This window comes from Pristiophorus japonicus, chromosome 11 (assembly GCF_044704955.1).
Source record: "Pristiophorus japonicus isolate sPriJap1 chromosome 11, sPriJap1.hap1, whole genome shotgun sequence".
In the NCBI taxonomy this organism is placed as follows: Eukaryota; Metazoa; Chordata; class Chondrichthyes; family Pristiophoridae; genus Pristiophorus; species Pristiophorus japonicus.
The window spans coordinates 20,202,097-20,222,883 of NC_091987.1; the positions used below are offsets into that span (position 1 = coordinate 20,202,097).

A 20,787-nucleotide genomic window follows, 5' to 3' on the forward strand; every position below is an offset into this window, starting at 1 on the left:
TAGCAAACACTCCTCCTAGGACATTGGTTCCGATTCTGCCCAGGTGCAGACCGTCCGGTTTGTACTGGTCCCACCTCCCCCAGAACCTGTTCCAATGCCCCAGGAATTTGAATTCCTCCCTGTTGCACCACTGCTCAAGCCACGTATTCATCTGAGCTATCCTGCGATTCCTACTCTGACTAGCACGTGGCACTGGCAGCAATCCCGCGATTACTATTTTTGAGGCCCTACATTTTAATTTAGCTCCTAGCTCCTTAAATTCGTCTCTTAGGACCTCATCCCGTTTTTTACCCATATCGTTGGTACCAATGTGCACCACGACAACTGGCTGTTCACCTTCCTTTTTCAGAATGTCCTGCACCCGCTCCGAGACATCCTTGACCCTTGCACCAGGGAGGCAACATACCATCTTGGAGTCTCAGTTGCGTCCGCAGAAACGCCTATCTATTCCCCTTACAATCGAATCCCCTATCACTATCGCTCTCCCACTCTTTTTCCTGCCCTCCTGTGCAACAGAGCCAGCCACAGTGCCATGAACTTGGCTGCTGCTGCCCTCCCCTGATGAGTCATCCCCCTCAACAGCACTCAAAGCGGTGTATCTGTTTTGCAGGGGGATGACCGCAGGGGACCCCTGCACTACCTTCCTTGCACTGCTCTTCCTGCTGGTCTTCCATTCCCCATCTGGCTGTGGACCCTCCACCTACGATAAGACCAACTCGCTACACGTGCTACTCACGTCATTCTCAGCATCGTGGATGCTCCAGAGTGAATCCACCCTCAGCTCCAATTCCGCAACCCGGACCGTCAGGAGCTGGAGGCAGATACACTTCCCGCACACGTAGTCATCATGGACTCCGGAAGTGTCCCTGAGTTCCCACATGGTACAGGAGGAGCATATCACGTGACCGAGCTCTCCTGCCATGACTTAACCCTTAGATACACTTAAATTGGCAACAACAATGCTAAAGTTTACTCACTGTTATAGAAGAGAAAAAAGAAAAACTACTCACCAATCACCAGCCAATCACTTACACCCTTGGCTGTGACGTCACCTTTCTGTTTCTTTCTATTTTTTTGCCGTCCCCCTGTAGCTGCACAAGCCACGCCTCTCGCCGAACTCGCGCTGCTCCCGGTCTCACTGGCCTTTTGTAGGCCTCTCCGATCCCCGGAACTCCCGCCTCTCGCCGAACTAGCGCTGCTCCAGGTCTCACTGGCCTTTTGTAGGCCTCTCCGATCCCCGGAACTCCCGCCTCTCGCCGAACTAGCGCTGCTCCCGGTCTCGCTGGCCTTTTGCAGTCCTCTCCGATCCCCGGAACTCCCGCCGAGTACTACTACTTTAGTGATAGTGATTGTATTAAGTTCCTCCCTCCCTATAGCCCTTTGATTATCCACTGCAGGGATGTTTTTAGTGTCTTCTGCCGTGAAGACCGAATAAAAATATTTGTTCAAAGTCTCTGCCATTTCCCTGTTCTCCATTATTAATTCCCCAGTCTCATCCCCGAAGGGACCAACATTTACTTTACCCACTCTTTTCCTTTTTATGTACCTGCAGAAACTCTTACTACCTGTTTTTATATTTCATGCTAGTTAGCTTTCATAATCTATCTTCCCTCTCTATTTTTTTCGTCATTCTTTGCTGGCTTTTAAAAATTTCCCAACCTCTGGCCTCCCACTGGTCTTGGCCATACTGTATGCCCTTGTTTTCAATTTGATACCATCCCTTATTTCCTGAGTTAGCCACGGATGGTTATCCCTTCTCTCACAGTCTTTCCTTCTCAGTGGGATATATTTTTGTTGAGACTTATGAAATATCTCCTTAAATGTCTGCTATTGCTCATCAACCATCCCACACTTTAATCTATTTTCCCAATCCACTTTCGCCAACTGTTTTGTTAATAAATTTGACGTTAGTAAAGATTTAGCGATCACAAGAAGAGAGTTCAAATGACTATCAAGAAAAAAAACAACAGGCAATCTTTGGCCATCCACCTAATAAATAGCTGCGTTTAAGGTGCAGACTTATAAATTGACAGAATTGATAGTAAATCGGGAGAAACTGTTCCCAGGGGCAGAAAGGTCAGGAACCAGAGGACACAGATTTAAGGTAATTAGCAAAAGAACCAGAGGCAACATGAGGAAAGAAAAGGTACGCAGCGAGTTATTGTGATCTGGAATGAGCTGCCTGACAGGGCAGTGGAAGCTGATTCAGTATAGGTTGAACCTTTCCAATCCAGCACCTTTTGGGCCTGACCGGTGCCAGACCAGAGAATTTTCCGGACTACGGGAGGTCACGCCGAACCCAGACTTAAAAATCTCATTGTCAGCAAAGTTTCCAGACAGGTTTCTGCTACATTCACTGCAATCCACAGCAGAGTCCACTTGACACGAGGTGCTGTGCAGCAAAAAGCAAAACCACACAACACAGAAACATTACAATTAAAAAGGAATAAAGTGTGCTGCTGACCTGTGGCTGGCCGCTCTTCCTCTCCCTACCACCTCCAATGTCCACCCTCCTATCCGCCGACCGCTCGCTCGCTCGCCCACCCCCATCCCCCACCCCGGTCGGGTCAGCGCGGAGAGCGAGCGAGGACCCGGCCCTGTTCTGCGCACGCACTGTGCAGAAGCGTACTGCGCAGCATGTCAGGCCCAGCTTCGCTATCTCGGTCGGCCGTCGCGCTCCTTGCTCGCTCTCCGTGCCGACCTGACCTTGGGGGGGGGGGGGGGGGGGGGAGGGGGCGAGTGGTCAGCCCCAGGACACAGTGTGCCGGGCTGACCGAGGACGGGAGGGAGCACCGGAGGCAGCACCGGAGGCGGCGGCAGCAAGAGGAGGAGTGGCCGTCCCCAGGACACAGCACGGGGTCACGACCCCACACCGGAAATGTTGTCGGACCTAACAGTCCCGGACTGGAGGGATTCAATCTGTAGTAACTTTCAAAAGGGATTGCAGGGCTGTGCGGAAAGAGCAGAGAGTGGGACTAATTGGATCGCTTGTTCGAAGAGCCGGCACAGGCACGATGGGCCGAATGGCCTCCTTCTGTATTGTATCACTCGGATTCTAGGTTTTTAGGATATGGAATGCCTTACCAGAAAAAGTTATGGAAGCAAATTTAGGACAGCTTTTAAAGGAGCAATGGTAAAAATTTGGGGAAAAAATGTAAAATCATATAGGGGGGGGGTAAAGGGTTTAAATGGATAGCTCTCCCCTGCAAAATGCCTCCTTCTGCGCCGTAAGATTCTATGATTCTATTTGAACCACCAGCCAGATACAGAGCCACCAGGTAATGTCTACTGAGTGTGTCTTATTGTGTTACGACATGCGACATGGCTGGTTGATTGGAATCCCCCCGGACACTTTGCAATGGTGTGGGTGGGGAGCGTGGAGCGGAGTTTGCACTGTCGGCTGATTTGGCCTTAATAAGCCAGCTGCCTCCTGGCCTTCTTAAAGGCCAGAGTTTGCAGCTAGGCCCTGAGGAGGGAAGACCTTTGAGTGAAGGCCATGGCTGCTGCACCTGTAGCAAGGAGGCCAACCCGTTTTTCCGATGCAGAACTCGAGACACTGATGCAGGCTGTGGAGGGAAGGAGGCGAGTCCTGTACCCTGATGCAGGGAGACCTATTTGGGAGGTTTTTACCAATGCCTGGAGAGAGTTAGCTGTGGAGGTCTCAGGGACCTCCATTCATGGTCAGACTGCCACTCAATGCAGAAAAAGGATGAACGACGTCATCCGTCTGATGAAAGTGAGTACCTGTTCCACCAACTGCTGACCTTCCATCTGAGAGCCTCTCCTTCATCCTTCTCTCATTTCCCACCTTCACTTTATAGTCACTGCAGCAAGATTTCACTGTTAAGGCATGTATATATAAAAGAGGCGAGGGCCCAGGGGCAGCACGGGCCAGCCCACACTGCAATATGTGCGCGCACTAGGTCCGTGCAGCAGAGCAGGTCTCCAGTCGTCTTGGTTAACCCTTGCCACTGGACCAAGACCTAGCTCTGTCAAGCCCGTGTGGTGGCTGGTGTGTAACGGCCACCCCACGTTAAAAAAATCCACGCACAGGCATCTTCCACCCTTCAGAATGTAGTTCACGACCGGGAATATTAGGTCCTTCATTGGAACACCTGTGAACTCATCCCTTTTTGGCGTGGAAGCAAGTCACCCTCGCTTCGAGGGACTGCCTATGATGATGATGATGAAATATATTCTCCGAGCATTGATGATCTCCGCCCTGAACATTGTGGGATGGGTGAAACCTCCCTCCCCAAGAGCCACATTCCAATTTCACCAAGTCGGACCTGCAGAGGAAATCATTTTGCCGAAGTTTATTTCCACATGTGCTTGAGGACTTCACACAATTCACAGAGTTTGGCACAGGAAGACAAAATGGTTTAACAAGGGACTTGACCAATTTGTTATTACCAATATCACTGTCTTCTTCTTAGGAGGCCCCTCGTGTCAAGGCTGACTTGCTTCCACGCCAAAAAGGGATGAGTTCACAGGTGTTTCAATGAAGGACCCAATATTCCCGGTCCTGAACTACATCCTGAAGGGTGGAAGATGCCTGTGGGTGGATTTTTTTAACGTGGGGTGACCGTTGCACACCAGCCACCACACGGGCTTGACAGAGCCAGGTCTTGGTCCAGTGGCAAGGGTTACCCAAGACGACGGGAGACCTGCTCTGCTGCACGGACCTAGTGTGCACACATATCGCAGTGTGGGCTGGGCCCTGCTGCCCCTGGACTCCGATCACGTCCCTCTGCAATCTCTCGCCGCTCCTGCTGTACCTGCCCGTGCTCCAATCACCGACCTGGATTGGACATTACCATTAATATTATAGTATAAAGTTCACTGTGCAAGAGATATAAAACCGTAGAACCTTACAGCACAGGAGGCCATTCAGCCCATCCTGCCTGTGCCGGCTCTTTGAAAGAGCAATCCAATCAGTCTCACTCCCCTCTGCTCTTTCCTCACAGCCCAGCATATTTTTCCTTTTCAAATATTTATCCAATTCCCCTTTGAAAGTTATTGAACCTGTATCCACTGCCCTTTCTGCATTCCGGATTACAACTCACCGCATAAAAATAAATTCTCATCTCCCGCTCTGGTTCTTTTGCCAATCAACTTAAATCTGTGACCTCTGGTTACCGACCCTTCTGCCACTGGGAACCGTTTCTTCTTATTTATCAAAACCATTCATAATTTTTAACACCTCCATCAAATCTCCTCTTAACCTCTCTCCACATAACTGAAGGCCGGACTGCCTTCCCAAAGTGCGGTGCCCAGGATTGGGCACAATACTCCAGCGGAGGCCTAACCAGTGATTTAGAAACATTCGGCATAACTTCCTTGCTTTTGTACCCGATGCCTCTATTTATGAAACCAGGGATCCTGTATGCTTTTCAAATAGCCTTCTCAACCTGTATCTGACAATGCTACCCACCTGACAATACAACTTATTGCAACTAACAATTTTTTCTCTGTTCTGTTGGGGTAAAAAGCCTTCTCTTCTTCAAGGTGGATTCCCTGAAATAAGGAATTGACATCAGCCCTTATAACGACCACGGAATCACTCAGACGAAACCTTGGTTCACTACTCCGATCTTTATTCAAGCATATGCAGAGGAAGCGTTCTAGACCTAGCCGCCTAGGAATGAACCTTCAACGAACAAGGGTTTTACACACACAGTTACACAGTTTGAGGCATGGTGGCCTCATGAACACCAGTTTATGGCTACTGGTTGGCTTACAACTTATCAGCGGAGCTACATTGATTCATTAACCATCATCAGACTGGCTGCTGAGTGGTCTTGCAACATTTTCACCTCTCCATTGCATGTGGAGCTGATCTCAGCCTTTTGGAATGTGTTGTTCTACAGTGTTAACCTTGCCTTGGTGTCTCATAGCTAGTTCTGCATTTTTTTTTAAAGATAAGCACGCAAGCAAGGCTATTCCCTTTAACCCGATTCTATGCTGTTCCCTTATGTTTAAGTGTACTTTTTACTTAAGTAGTATGCTTCTTACTCGAGTATATTTTTTCCCCCTTACAGTTTCAAGACTGAGATGATCTGCTTGCTAACCCAGCCTCCCTTTCTTCCTCCATGCCCAACCATGCTCCAATGTCAACCCATTACCATCTCCCTTCCCCAACCCCGCTCTGAACTAATTTACTCCAGAAAACCCACCTCGTCTCCCTCAGCTAACCCCAACCCTCTCAGCTACCTTTCCTCGCTTCAAAATCTTTTGGCACTGTGAATGGGTCTCACACATGCCTTGTGCCTGTCCCCTTCAAGACATCATCAGCTCTCAGCCGCTTCATATTACATTCAATTATGTAGAATGTACAGCACAGAAACAGGCCATTCGGCCCAACCGCTCCGTGCCACACGAGCCTCCCCCCACCCCATCACCATATCCTTCTATTTCTTTCTCCCTCATGTGTTTATCCAGCTTCCCCTTAAATACATCGATACTATTCACCTCAACCACTCCCTGTGGGAGTGAGTTCCACATTCTCACCACTCTGGGTATATAAATATCTCCTGAATTCCCGACTGGACTTATTAGTGACTATCTTATATTGATGGCCCCTAGTTCTGGTCTCCCCACAAGTGGAAACATCTTCCCTATTGAACCCCATCATAATTTAAAAGACCTCTATCGGGTCACCCCTCAGCCTTCTCTTTTCTAGAGAAAAGAGACCAGCTTGTTCAACCTTTCCTGATAGTTGTAGCCTCTTAGTTCTGGTATCATCCGAGTGAATCCTGTTTGCACTTGCTCCGGTGCCTCGATATCCTTGCACTATAGAGACCTGCCCAACCACCACTGGTATTCTCGTCACTCAATGCATCGACTTCAAGATCCTGCTCTTCAAGTCCCACATCTCTGCAACCGTCTCTGGTCCTAGATCCCTGCTCCCACCTTTCCAATTCTGCTTTACTCCCCCATCAAAGATGCATCCTTCACCTACCTTGCCCCACAATCTGGAAATCCACCCTGCTGCATCTCTCCCCCACCTTTGAAAGTGTCCTTAAAACCAACCTCTTCGCCTGCACCTTCTACCCTATGGCGGACTGAGGCGCACCTGTGAAACACTTCGGGATGTTTCGCTATATTAACGGTGCCCTATAAATGTAAGTTGATGCATTTGTGCGCACTCTCTGCTAAAACGATTGTTCCAATGTAAACTGAGAAAGAGTCCCAATGAAGGAAGATTCTTCCAATGTGAAAATCTAATCAAACAATTGATAAGATGGGGATGGAGGGGGAGAGGGCTTTCCTGCCTCCTACAGCAGAGCAAGAATACTAAAATACAGCAGATAAATCAGGCTGGCTGTAACCTTTACATCCACTTACCAGCAGGAGATGAACGATATCCCAGACAATGACTGCTGGGGGGCGTATGAAGGTGAGAAGTATGGAGGAGGGAGCTGAAGCTGGCTGCAAGTTCTTTTATAGGAATAACAGTGGGAAATGTTTTTGCAATGATGGAGTAGGGGGATGAGAGATCCAACTGATGTAATCAAGTGTTCAGTAGAAGATGATATTCCACCAGTGCTATTAGTCAAATTCAGATCAGTTCTTCAACAGACAAAAATCAATACAACTCAAGTCAAATAAAACCCCCCACAGATTTACAATATCAAATGAATGCATGCACCATAGAACCAGCAGTGTACACCATCACTTGCATTAGCACGGGTCAGGTCCCTCGAATCTGCTCGCTGAGGTGATAAATTGGAATAATTTCAACAAATATCTGATGGCGGGGGGGCGGGGGGGGGGGGCTGACTTCCTGCAGGCAGCAGGTGCTATATATCAGAATATGTAACGTTCCTACCTGAGCAGCTTCAACTTGCATTTATATAGCTCCTTAATCAGAGTAAAACATCCAAAGGCACTTAACAGAAGCGTAATCGGGCAGGAAATTGACCGAGCTAGAAGCTGACATTCGGACAGGTGGCCAAAAGCTTAATCAAAGAGGTAGGTTTTAAGGGGCATCTAAAAGGAGGAGAGAAAGGCGCGGTGAGGTTTAAGGAGGGAATCCCAGAGCTTGGGGCCCCGGCAGCTGAAGGCACGGCCGCCAATGGTGGATCGCTGGAAATCAGATGGCCAGAATTGGAGGAACGCAGAGAACTCGGAGGGTTGTAGGTGGTTAGAGAGATAGGGTGAGGCGAGACCATGGAGCAATTTGAACACAGGGATGATAATTTTAAAAATCGAGGCGTTGCTTAACCAGGAGCCAATGTAAGTCAGTGAGCACAGGGGGTGATGGGTGCACGGGACTTGGTCCGAGTTAAGACACGGACAGCAGTTTTGCAGGAGCTCATGGATGTTGGAAGAGGTGAACGATTAAGTAAGTGCACTCGCTGCCACATATCCATCTACAAGTGCCTAAAGCTATAGTCTGAATGTTGTCCCCATAGTTATTCCAGGAGGAGGAAAGATATCAAGTAAAGAGTTTTCCTCTAGACATTAATGATCTCCAGCTCAAAGAGCAAAATACCTCCAATCTATCAATACAGTTCTGTAATGAAAAACAACATTTTACATGTCATATGGGCCATGCTAGATAGAACAGGGGTGAGTTCCAGTCCATCACTTTTGTATGCTCATATGTATCGAAGGAAATCAGTCATAGAAATACACTGAAGTTATATCATGGAAAGAAGGCATTCACTCTGCACGCGAGCCAATAGTTGTAATCATGTTCGTTCACCAGGTTTGCATATCCTCTTGATCCTTTTCCATGATGAGTGAGCGAGCGAGATGAGGGAGGTATCCCACAGCCTCACCGTGTGCATGTGCGTGCGCGAGTGAGAGAATGTGTGTGTGTGAATCCCAGTCTCACCGTGTACGTGCGCGTATGAATCCCACAGCCTCACCGTGTACGTATGAATCCCAGTCTCACCGTGTACGTGCGCGTATGAATCCCTCAGTCTCACCGTGTACGTGCACGTATGAATCCCAGTCTCACTGTGTACGTGCGCGTATGAATCCCACAGTCTCACCGTGTACGTGCGCGTATGAATCCCACAGCCTCACCGTGTACGTGCGTGTATGAATCCCACAGTCTCACCGTGTACGTATGAATCCCAGTCTCACCGTGTACGTGCACGTATGAATCCCAGTCTCACCGTGTACGTGCGCATATGAATCCCACAGTCTCACCGTGTACGTGCGCGTATGAATCCCACAGTCTCACTGTGTACGTGCACGTATGAATCCCAGTCTCACCGTGTACGTGCGCGTATGAATCCCACAGTCTCACCGTGTCCGTGTGCGTGTGCGTACGCAAGTGAGAGTGAGTGTGTGTGAATCCCACAGTCTCACCGCTCTCTGTGTGTGTGTGTGTGTGTGTGTGTGTGTGTGTGTGTGTGTGTGTGTGTGTGTGTGTGTGTTTATAAGAAGAGGTTTCTGCTGCCCTCTGCTCTAAATCTCTCGCATTGAATCTTGTATCTCTGGCCCCTCGTCCTCAACCCTCGACTACTGCAACCGGTCTGCTTCTATCCACCCTTTTGGCATTTTTAACACCATGTCGCCCCTGTAATCTGCGTTGCTCTAACGAAAAAGACCGCATTTTCCCACATTTTCCTCCGCATTTGCCTTTCCTTATACGGAGCAGCTATCCAGCAAATCTGCATTGTGCCCTCTCTAAAGCCTCGATATTCTTTCTATAGCCCAGTACTGCACCCAGTACAGGTTGAACCTCCCTTACCCAGAACAGCCCCTTATCCAGACCCATTCCCGGCCACCGGGTGGCGCATGCGCAGAACTCTGACATGAACAAATTGAAGTCCTTCCTCACTGCAGACTCCCACAATCATTGGCCTGACCCCACGATCTACCGCCCTCCCCGCCCCGATATCCCCTTGCTCAGTACCTGTACCGTCCAATTTAACGTGACCACCCCTCGTCCAGAAAAATCTCTTATCCAGAACAGGCCAGGTCCCGAGGGTTCTGGATAAGGGAGGTTCAACCTGTACTCTGGGGTCTCAAGGTGTTAAAAGACCAGCAGCACCTTTTGGCTTTTATGTTCTAGACCTCGTTATAAAACCTAGAATCCAGTTACACTTCCTTTTTTTTGTAAAAATAGCCCCATCAACCCAAGGTGCTTCCTATAACATCATAAATCCCTCTTCCACAGCAACGAGCCTACTTCACTTCACAACGCAAAATTATTGCTGTCCAGGAACAGGAACAGGAACAGGCCATTCAGCCCCTCGTGCCTGCTCCGACTTTCAACAAATTCACGGTTGATCTGTATCTCAACTCCATCTATCAGCTTTTGCTCCACATCCAATCACGTTAACACTTTCGGATAATGACTTTCATTTGCCACGAACAAAGCAAATATACCAACTGTACATTAAAACTTCTGGACCCAAGAAACCGCCCCTCCATCAACAAGGAAGAATACGCAGCATTTCCAACAGATCTCTCAAATTTCCAGCATCTGCAGTATTTTGCCTTGTGTAAGAATATTACATCGTGCTGATCAACGAATATTGGGTTTGCCGGGATGGTCAATACTCACTGAATTCTCCAACGAGCGACAGAGATTCTGCCCCTGGGGCCCATTCCTTGCAATAAACTCCACCGTCAGGCTGTCGGTTGATACCAAAGGATTCGTAGGCACGAGAAAACTGGTCGAGACTTCCTTCATTCTCTTTGATATTTTTTGCCAAACTCATAAATTTAGTATACCTTTGGGGGGGGGGGGGGGGGAAATGAAATAAAGTAAGCATTCAAGTTATGGCAAAGGACATTCGATAGAATGGCACAGGTTCATTAACGGGATGCGAGGCGAGGCGGCATGTTTTTAAACCTGGAACGTTGCAGATATCGGGTCTGGGTTCGTGATATCGCCATGATTGAATATTATAGCAGTCCCTTGGAATCGAGGAAGACTTGCTTCCACTCTAAAAATGAGTTCTCAGGTGACTGAACAGTCCAATCCGGGAATTACAGTCCCTGTCACAAGTGGGACAGACAGTCGTCGAGGGTAAGGGAGGGTGGGACTGGTTTGCCGCACGTTCTTTCCGCTGCCTGCGCTTGATCTCTGCACGCTCTCGGCGACGAGACTTGAGGTGCTCAAACACGGCAGGTCCACACATGAAGAACGGCACAGTGCAGTGGGTTGTGGCAGTGAGGGGTGCCTGGGAACTGTAACACTGGAAGGAATCAGTTCCTTCGAGAACGATGGGGAAAATACACAAGGGCAGGCTTGCACAATGAGCTCCAGTCAACCATTCCAGTGATTCGGAGAACCCCCATCCCCTCCAAGGCTCCAACAAAATCACCACCTAAGGGATTTAGTCCCTCACGGTGAACACGCAGCACAGAACTGACAAAGGTCATTACACAAGACGCAGCTAACTTCGAGCGACAGCCACCGACACTGCTTACACACAGCTGCAGCAAAGCAAGCCTTCCAGCATACACTGTCTGCCTTTTAATTCTTTTTTGACAGAGTGTTGCATGGAGTGCTGCAGATTCAATCTCGTCCCTCGGGACTCCACCCAACCTTCCCGCCCTGCCCCCCGCCCCCTCCCCACCCCCGAGCTCGCAGCACCAGTCTCCCATACAATGTGCTCTCCATCAGCAAAAAAAATCAGAAATAAGATTGATGGCAGCGGTGGCCAAATAAACATTGAACGCTGGGATAGCGACTTACAGCGGGGAGTGCAATGTTAACTTGTGAAACTAAAATGAACCCGGCTGCACTCCAGTAATCTGCCATGTTGAAGCCCGCCATCTCCCAAAGTCACAGGCATCCTCTTACAACGTTCTTGCAATTTTTCGTGCAAGTGTCAGCCGTGGCTCAGTGGGCAGTACACTTGCCTGTGAGTCAGAAGGTGGTGGGTTCGAGCCCCACTCCAGCGACTTGAGCACAAAGTCGCTGCTGATGCTTCAGTGCGGTACTGAGGGAGCGCTGCACTAATGGATTCGCCCGGTTTTGAGAGACCTTGCTGGATGTAAATTGGCTGCTGCTTTTGCTGCATTACAATGGTGACTTCACTTCAAAGTGCTTCATTGGCTGTATAGCGCTTTGGGGCATCCTGAGGTTGTGAACAGGTGAACACAAGAATCGTAAGAAGTAGGAGCAGGAGTAGGCCACTCGGCCCCTCGAGCCTGCTCCACCATTCAATAAGATCATGGCTGATCTACAACCTCAACTCCACTTCCCAGCCTATCCCCATATCCATTGTGTCCAAAAATCTATCTGTCTTGAATATACTCATCGGCTGAGCATCCACAGCCCTCTGGGGCAGAGAATTCCAAAGATTCACAACCCTTCGAATGAAGAAATTTCTCATCTCAGTCCTAAATGGCCAACCCCTTATTCTGAGACTGTGACCCCTGGTTCTAGACTCCCCAGCCAGGGAGAAACATTCTCCCAGCATCTATCTTGTCAATTCCCTGAATAATTTTATATGTTTCAAATAGATTATCTCCTCATTCTTTTAAACTCTAGAGAATATAGGCCTAGTCTGCTCAATCTCTCCTCATAGGACAATCGGCCCATCCAGGAATCAGTCTGGTGAACGTTTATAGCACTCCCTTTAAAGAAAGTATGTATTTCCTTCGGTAAGGAGACCAAAACAGTTCACAATACTCCAGGTGTGGTCTCACCAAACCCCTATATTATTGTAGTAAGACTTCTTTATTCCAATCCCTTTATAATAAAGGCTAACATACCATTTTCTTTACTCATTACTTAAAAGGCACGATATAAAAGTAAGTCTTTCTTTTTGACACACACTGCTATTTCAAACTTTAGGTGCGAAGAATTTCTCAGCCACTCTGTAGTTCCTGTGCCATTTTATTCTTGTACACAGTTTGTGAGTATGTGTTCTCTCCTTGCAATCCAAGCCGACAGTATAAACCACGTGTGGTTTTAAAAGGGTATGGAAGCATTTCAGCTCGGGTACTGGTGTTAAACAATGTAAAAACAGTGTCACACAATGTAATCAGACACAAATGGACCTCCCAAACCCACGACCTCCACCGCCTAGGTCAAGGGCAGCAGGCGCATGGGAACACCACCACCTCCATGTTCCCCCCCCCCCCGAGGTCACGCAACATCCTGACTTGGAAATATACCGGCCGTTCCTTCATTGTCGCTGGGTTAAAATCCTGGAACTCCCTCTCTAACAGCACTGTTGGAGCACCTTCACCACACGTACTGCAGCGGTTCAAGACCACCTTCTCGGGATGAGCAATAAATGCCAGCCTTGCAAAGCATCGCTCATACCGAGAATGAAGAAAAAAAAATGACACACCAGTCGACCATTCCCAGTGCCACCGAAGCCCAGGATCATCTCCAGTGGAGCCAAAACATTATCCCCCATCCTCCGTACTGCTCAATACCAGGCATCAACGTGCAACTGGTTCATCTTCCTCATCACCTTGCTGTGTTTGCTCAGCTTAAAACAATTATACAGTATGAAAATTGAATACATAAATATATATTTTAAAAAGTGTTCACCGAATAATGGATCGAGTTTTGAAACTGAAACTCAAAATACCATCTAATCGGAATATTAGGAACAGGAGGAGGCCATTAAGCCACTCGAACCTGTTCCACCATTCAATTAGGTCATAGTTGATCTGAACCTCAACTCCATTTACCTGCCTTTGCTCCAAATCCCTTCATCCCCTTAGCCAAGAAAAGTCTTTCGCTTTCAGTCTTCACAACTGCATCTGACCCCCAAGGCAGCTTTTTTGGGAGCGACTGGTGGAGATTTCCACGACCCTTTGTGTGAAGCAGAACTTCCTCATTTCACTCCTGAACAGCCTTGCTCCAACTTCAAAATTCATGCACGAATTTTTAGATTTATAAAGATTTCATTTGTCTTATTCGGTAATTGTAGTCGGTGATTATAAAACAGCAAATCCTCTGACGACAGAAAGCGTAGAGGCATATAGAAAGTGCAGGGTGAAATTAAAAAGGAAATTAGGAAAGCAAAGAGAGGGAATGAAAAAATATTGGCACGCAAAATCAAGGAAAACCGATAATAAAAAGCAAGAAGATAACTAAGGAAAGGCTAGGGTCTATTAAAGACCAAAAAGATAATGTGTGTGTGGAGGCAGAAGACATGGGAATGGTTCCTATTGAATACTTTACATCTACCTCCCCAAAAGAAAGGGATGATGCAGACTTTGTAGTTAAGGAGGAGGAGGAGGAGGGTGAAATATTACATGACATATTCATAGTGAGAGTGGAAGCATTAACGGGTTTAGCATCTTTGAAAGTAGATAAATCACCAGGCCCGGGTGAAATGTATCCCAGGCTGTTAAGAGAAACAAGAGAGGCTTCAACTGTATAAAAACACTAGTTAGGCCACAGCTAGAGTACTGCGTACACTTCTGGTCCCACATTAGAAGAAAGATGAGATTTACGAGGATGTTGCCAAGCCTGTAGAATTTTAGCAATGACAAAGTATTGGATAGTCTGGGGTTGTTTTCTTGAACCAGAAGAGGCTGAGGGAAGACTTAATTACAGTGTATAAAATTATGAGGGGCCTGGATAGAGTGGATAGGAAGGACCTGTTTCCCTTAGCAGAGGGGTCAATAACCAGGGGAAATAGATTTAAAGTAATTGGTAAAAGGAATAGAACAACTTGCATTTATATAGCGCCTCTAACGTAGTAAAACGTACCAAGGCGCTTCACAGGAGTATTATGAGACAAAAAATTTGACACCAAGCCGCATGAGGAGAAATTAGGGCAGATGACCAAAAGCTTGGTCAAAGAGGTAGGTTTTAAAGAGCGTCTTAAAGGAGGAGAGAAGTGTAATTGGCGAAGAGGTTTACGCAGGGCTTAATTCCAGGGCTTAGGGCCCAGGCAACAGAAAGCACAGTCACCAATGGTTGAGCGATTATAATTAGAGATGATCATGAGGGCAGAATTAGAGGATCGCAGGTATCTCCGGGGTGGCGTTGTGGGGCTGAAGGAGATTACAGAGATAGGGAGGGGCGAGGTCATGGAGGGATTTGAAACCAATGATAAGTATTTTGAAATCGAGGCATTCCTTAACCAGGAGTCAATGTAGGTCAGCGAGCACAGGGGGTGATGGGTGAGCGGGACTTGGTGCGAGTTAGGACACGGGCAGCAGAGATTTGCATCACGGAAATTTACGTAGGGTAGAATATGGAAGGGCAGCCAGGAGTGCGTTGCAATTGTCAAATCTAGGAGGTATGGATGAGGGCTTCAGCAGCGGATGAGCTGAGGTAAGGATGGAAACGGGCGATGTTACGGAGGTGTAAATAGGCGGTCTTAGGTATGCTACGGATGTGGTCGGAAATTCATTTCAGGGTCAAATATAACACCAAGGTTGCAAACAGTCTGGTTCAGCCTCAGACAGGGAGAGGGATGGAGTCAGTGACTAGGGAACGCAGTTTGTGGTGGGGACTGAAAACAATGGCTCCGGTCTTCCCAATATTTAATTGGAGAAAATTTCTGCTCATCTAGAACTGGATGTCAACTTGCAGTCTGACAATGTAGAGACCATGGAAGGGTCGAGAGAAGTGGTGATGAGGTAGAGCTGGGTGTCGTCAGTATACATGTGGAAACTGACGCCGTGTTTTCGGATGATGTCACCAAGGGGCAACATGTAGATGAGAAATAGGAGGGGACCAAGGATAGATCCTTGGGGGACACCAGAGGTAACGATGTGGGAGTGGGAAGAGAAGCCGTTACAGGAGATTCTCTGGCTATAATTAGATAGATAAGAATGGAACCAGGCGAGTGCAGTCCCACCCAGCTGGACGATGGTGGAGAGGTGTTGGAGATGGATAGAGTGCTCAACCATGTCAAAGGCTGAAGACAGGTCGAGAAGGACGAGGGATAGGTTACCTTTGTCGGTCACAAAGGATGTCAGTCCTGTGGCAGGTGCAGAAACCAGATTGGAGGGATTCAAAGATGGAATTGCGGGAAAGGTGGGCACGGATTTGGGAGGTGACAACATGTTCAAAGACTTGAGAGGAAAGGGAGGTTGGAGATGGGGAGGTAGTTAGCAAGGATGGAGGGATCAATGGTTGTTTTTTTGAGGAGAAGGGTGATGACGGCAGGTTAGAGGGAGAGGGGGACAGTACCTGAGGCGAGAGAACCGTTAACAATGTCAGCTAACATGGGAGCCAGAAAAGGAAGTTGGGTGGTCAGCAGTTTAGTGGGAATAGGGTCAAGGGAACAGGAAGTAGGTCTCATGGACAAGATGGGCTCGGAAAGGTCATGATGGGAGATCGGAGAGAAACTGGAGAAAGATGTGAGGTCAGGGCTAGGGCAGGGGGGGGGGAGCCTCAGAGGAAGTTTGGCCCGGTGGGCCCGGGGAAGGAAGGGAAGAGGCAGAGGCAGCCGAACGGACGGTCTGAATCTTAGAGACACAGCAGTGAACTCCTCACACTTATTGTTGGAGGTGAGGGTGGAGGAGACAGGGGAGAGGGGTTTAAGACAGTTAGCAGTGGAGAATAGAAGCCGGTGTTTATCTTTGCATTCCAGAATGATTCTAGAATAGTGCACAATTTTGGCAGACGAGAGCAGGACCCGATAGTATTTTATGTGGTCCAGATCTGGCGGTGAATGGCTAAACCAGTTGTCCGCCATATCCGTTCAAGTCTGCGTCCCTTGGACTTAAGGGAGAGATGATGAGGGCCGTAGCAGGGGGAACGGCCAGGGTGAGAGAGAGTAATGGTTTTAACAGGGACTAGGGCATCAAAGGTGGTGGGTGAGGGTGTGACTGAGCAGATCAGTGGCTGCAGAAATGCCATGGTGAATGGAGGGCCTAAGGCTGGACAGTTGGGAGTTCATAAATGCAATTGTTCAGAGTTGAGACAGAGGGGAGTTGAGGAGAAACGTTTTCACCCAGAGGGTGGTGGGGGTCTGGAACTCACTGCCTGAAAGGGTGGTAGAGGCAGAAACCCTCATAGCAATTAAAAGGTACTTGGATGTGCACTTGGAAGTGCCGTAACCTACAGGGCTACGGACCTAGAGCTGGAAAGTGGGATTCGGCTGGGTAGCTCTTGGTCGGCCGGCACAGACCAAACAGGCCAAATATCCTCCGACTGCACCGTAAACCTCTATGATTCCATGATTCACGAAGAGCAATGCCACCGGAGATCTGCTAGAATTACAGGAGGCTGCCATTCAGGCACGATGGGCCGTATGGCCTCCTCCTGTCCGGTATGATTCTGTGATTCTAAAGAAATACAACAGCTAGAAGCCCGAGGCTGCAGCAAAGTCCGAATGGTGAAGTACAGAAGCAAATTATACTTGAAGCGGTAAAATGTGCAGGGCTGTGGGGAAAGAGCAGGGGGAGTGGGACTAATTGGACAGCTCTTTCAAAGAGCCGGCACGGACACGATGGGCCGAATGGCCTCCCTCTGTGCTGCATCACTGTATGCTTCCATGGAAGAGAACGGAGGGTGGCAGTACACTCAACACAGACCACACAGAGTCAATGGTGAGCAACAATGAACTGAATGCTGAGCTTTATCCCCCACTGTACCGATCGGTGTGATTAGCAGCTGCTCGATGTCGACTACTGATAATTCAAAAGGAGTGCTTTTGCTTTGAATATAATTAAATTGTCGGGTAGCTTGGAATAAGCAACATAAATAACAGAAAAATAGTACTTAAAAAAAGGAATCAAATCATTTAAAATAAGCACCTTTGAATTAAAAGTAGACTGCACCAATCAATATAAAAGTATACAAATACAACAAATTGCTGCAAACAAAAATTCATTTATTTTTTTCCAAAAGCAAAGACCCAAGAAGTCAATCGGAAATACGCAATTACACCAATTCCCAGCAGAAAGCCGGCTGCAACAACCTGCATTTATATCATGCCTTTAACACCGCGTAAAATGTCCCAAGGCGCCTCGCAGGAGCGTAAACAGAGAAGAGAAAATTGGCACCGAGCCACAGGAGGAGATATTCACAATGGTGATGAAAAGCTCCAGCCTCCAAGAGCTGAGAGAATGAAACAATCCACACGTCCCCGAGTTAAGGTGAACCAGCAAACAACAAGCGCCTTTAACGTGGTAAAACATCCCAAGCGTTTCACAGGAGTGTTATCAGACTAAATTTGACAACGAGTCACATTAAGAGGTATTAGGGCAGGTGACCAAAAGCCTGGTCAGAGGTAGGTTTTATGGAGCGTCTTAAAGGAGGAGAGAGAGGTGGAGAGGTTTAGGGAGGGAGTTCCAGAGCTTGGGGCCCAGGCAGCTGAAGGCACGGCCACCGATGGTGGAGCGATGGGAATCAGGGGATGCGGAAGTGGCCAGAATTGGAGGGGCGCGGAAATCTCGGGGGGCTGGAGGAGATTACAGAGATAGGGAGGGGCGAGGGCCATGGAGGGATTTGAACAAGAGAATGAGAATTTTAAATCTGATGCATGGTGAACTGGGAGCCAATGTAGGTCAGTGAGGCTAGGAGTGATGGGTGAACAGGACTTGGTGCGAGTTAGGACATGGGCAGTAGAGTTCTGGATGAGCTTCTTGTTCCAGAACCCCCAACAGCAATACAAAGGGTGATATACTGGTATATAAAAGTTCCATCGCTGGTTAATATAACCTCAGAAAAAGCAGGAAGTTAATTTTCTTCAACCAGTTTTTTGTACTGTCCATGATTAAAGTCCGACTACAAACCTGAGAGCCACATACAAGCACAATTACAGGCAAAAATATTTTGCAGCAATATTATTGCAGCAGTAGTGTGGTTTGCAGCTGCAGAAAATCTTTACAGTACTTAAGCAATAATGAAAAAGCTAGAGGAGGGCTATAATTGAAAAGAGCCAGTTTCAAGGACAACACATTACTGATCAATCTTTAAGGGTGCTTACTTAAACGGCAGAATTTTTTTTTTTTTTAAATGCTGTTTAAATTCAAATAAAGATTGACTCTATAACTAGCCCGAGCACAAAGCACATTAGAGCAAGATGGCATGGATTTTAAAAGGTTGAACGAGTGACAGAAATGCAGTGGGTTGTGGTAATGTATGGAAGGGAATTACACACAGTAGAGCTGCTAATGTGCTGTTTAGAGCATTGGTACCAATGCATTATACCGGAAAATGAAAATCACATTTAATAACTTGGATTTATCTTGCACTTTCACATAGTAAACATCGCAGGGGCTTCACAGAATAAAGGCCGCACAGAAGCAGGTAGCAGGCAGTGAAAGCTGAGTTAGGAGATATGACCAAAAGCATCATTACAATAAAGGCTTTCTAAAAGGTGGGAGAAAGCAAAGTAAGAGAGAGCGGGGGGGGGGGGAAAGAGAAGGGTCCGGGGAAGGAGGGGGAGAAAAAGGGGTCCAGGGAGGGGTGGGAGAGAGAGAAAGGGGTCGGGGGGGGGGGGGGGAAAAGAGAGAGAAAAAGGTCCAGGGAGGCGGGGGGAGGGGGAGAAAGAGAGAAAGGGGTCCGGGGGGGGAAAAGGGGAAAGAGAGAGAAAAAGGTCCGGGGGGGGGGGGGGTAAAAGAGAGAAAGGGGTCCGGGGGGGGGGGGTGGAAGAGAGAAAAAGAGGTCCAGGGAGAGAGGGGGGGGGGGGGGGGGGGAAGAGAAGAGAGATCCGGGGGGGCGGGGGAGGGAGAGTCCATGGGACAGGGAAGTGATGGGAGGTATGGGGGCGGGGAGAGGGGGGTCCAGGATGCAGTGGGAAGCAGCCTCACAAGCGGTAAGATGAGCAAGATAACTCACCATGTACCATGCGAGTGCATGGTCCCAGTCCGCCTGACCACAGCTTTGAACACGCACTGTACTACGGTCACACCAGGGTTGGAGAAGCAGAGCTTCAGCAGCATCTACGTATATCACCGCAGATACTGATCCTGCGTATGAAGACTTCTCGCATGCAGACACCAGGCAACACCTACCAACAGTCATCCCAAGTCATGAAATACATGACCAGATAATCTGCTTCAGTGATATTTGTTGAAGTATAAATATTGGCCAGGACATTAGAACTAGCAGCAGTAGACAGATCGAGCCTGCTCCGCCATTCAATAAGATCTCAGCTGAAATTCGACCTCAACCACATACATGTGCCTTTAAAGAAAAAGGATGGTAATAACAATTCTAGAGCCCCCTGGATGTCTAGGGACTTAGAGGATAAAGAAAAAAAAGGGAAGCTTGTGTCATATACCAACAGCTAAATACTAGAGAATCTTTGGAGGAATATAGAAAGTTTAGAGGTAAAATTAAAAAGGATATTAGGAATGCAAAGAGAGCATGAAGAATTCTTGGCGAGTAAAATTAAGGAAAACCCAAAGATATTCTATAAATATATTAAGAGTAAGAGGGTAACTAAAGAAAGGGTAGGGCCTATTAGAGACCATGAGGGTAATCTTTGTGTGGAGGCGGAAGATGTTGGTAAGGTTCTTAACGAATACTTTGCTTCTGTTTTCACAAAGGAAAGGGGCAATGCAGATACTGCTATTGAGGAGGAGTGTGATATTCTGGATGAAATAAATAGAGAGATGAAGTATTAAGGGGTTGAGCAGCTTTGAAAGTAGCTAAGTCCCCCAGGCCCAATGGCGGGACTAACATATGAGGAGAGACTGGATCAACTGGGCCTTTATACACTGGAGTTTAGAAGAATGAGAGGGGATCTCATAGAAACATATAAAATTCTGACGGGACTGGACGGGTTAGGTGCAGAAAGAATGTTCCCGATGACGGGGAAGTCCAGAACCAGGGGTCACAGTCTAAGGATAAGGGGTAGGCCATTTAGGACTGAGATGAGGAGAAACTTCTTCACTCAGAGTTGTTAACCTATGGAATTCCCTACTGCAGAG

The 20,787-nt window shown here is 47.9% G+C and overlaps 1 protein-coding gene across 2 annotated transcripts in view; it reads right to left on the minus strand.

Moving 5' to 3' along the window:
• Positions 1 to 20,787, minus strand: part of gbe1b (glucan (1,4-alpha-), branching enzyme 1b) — a 641,317-nt gene that overhangs the window by 552,231 nt on the left and 68,299 nt on the right. For both annotated transcript variants that reach the window (XM_070893260.1, XM_070893261.1), the window contains exon 2: positions 10,529 to 10,698. In XM_070893260.1, the coding sequence (XP_070749361.1) occupies positions 10,529 to 10,698 (170 nt within the window). The remainder of the gene's footprint in view (positions 1 to 10,528; positions 10,699 to 20,787) is intronic.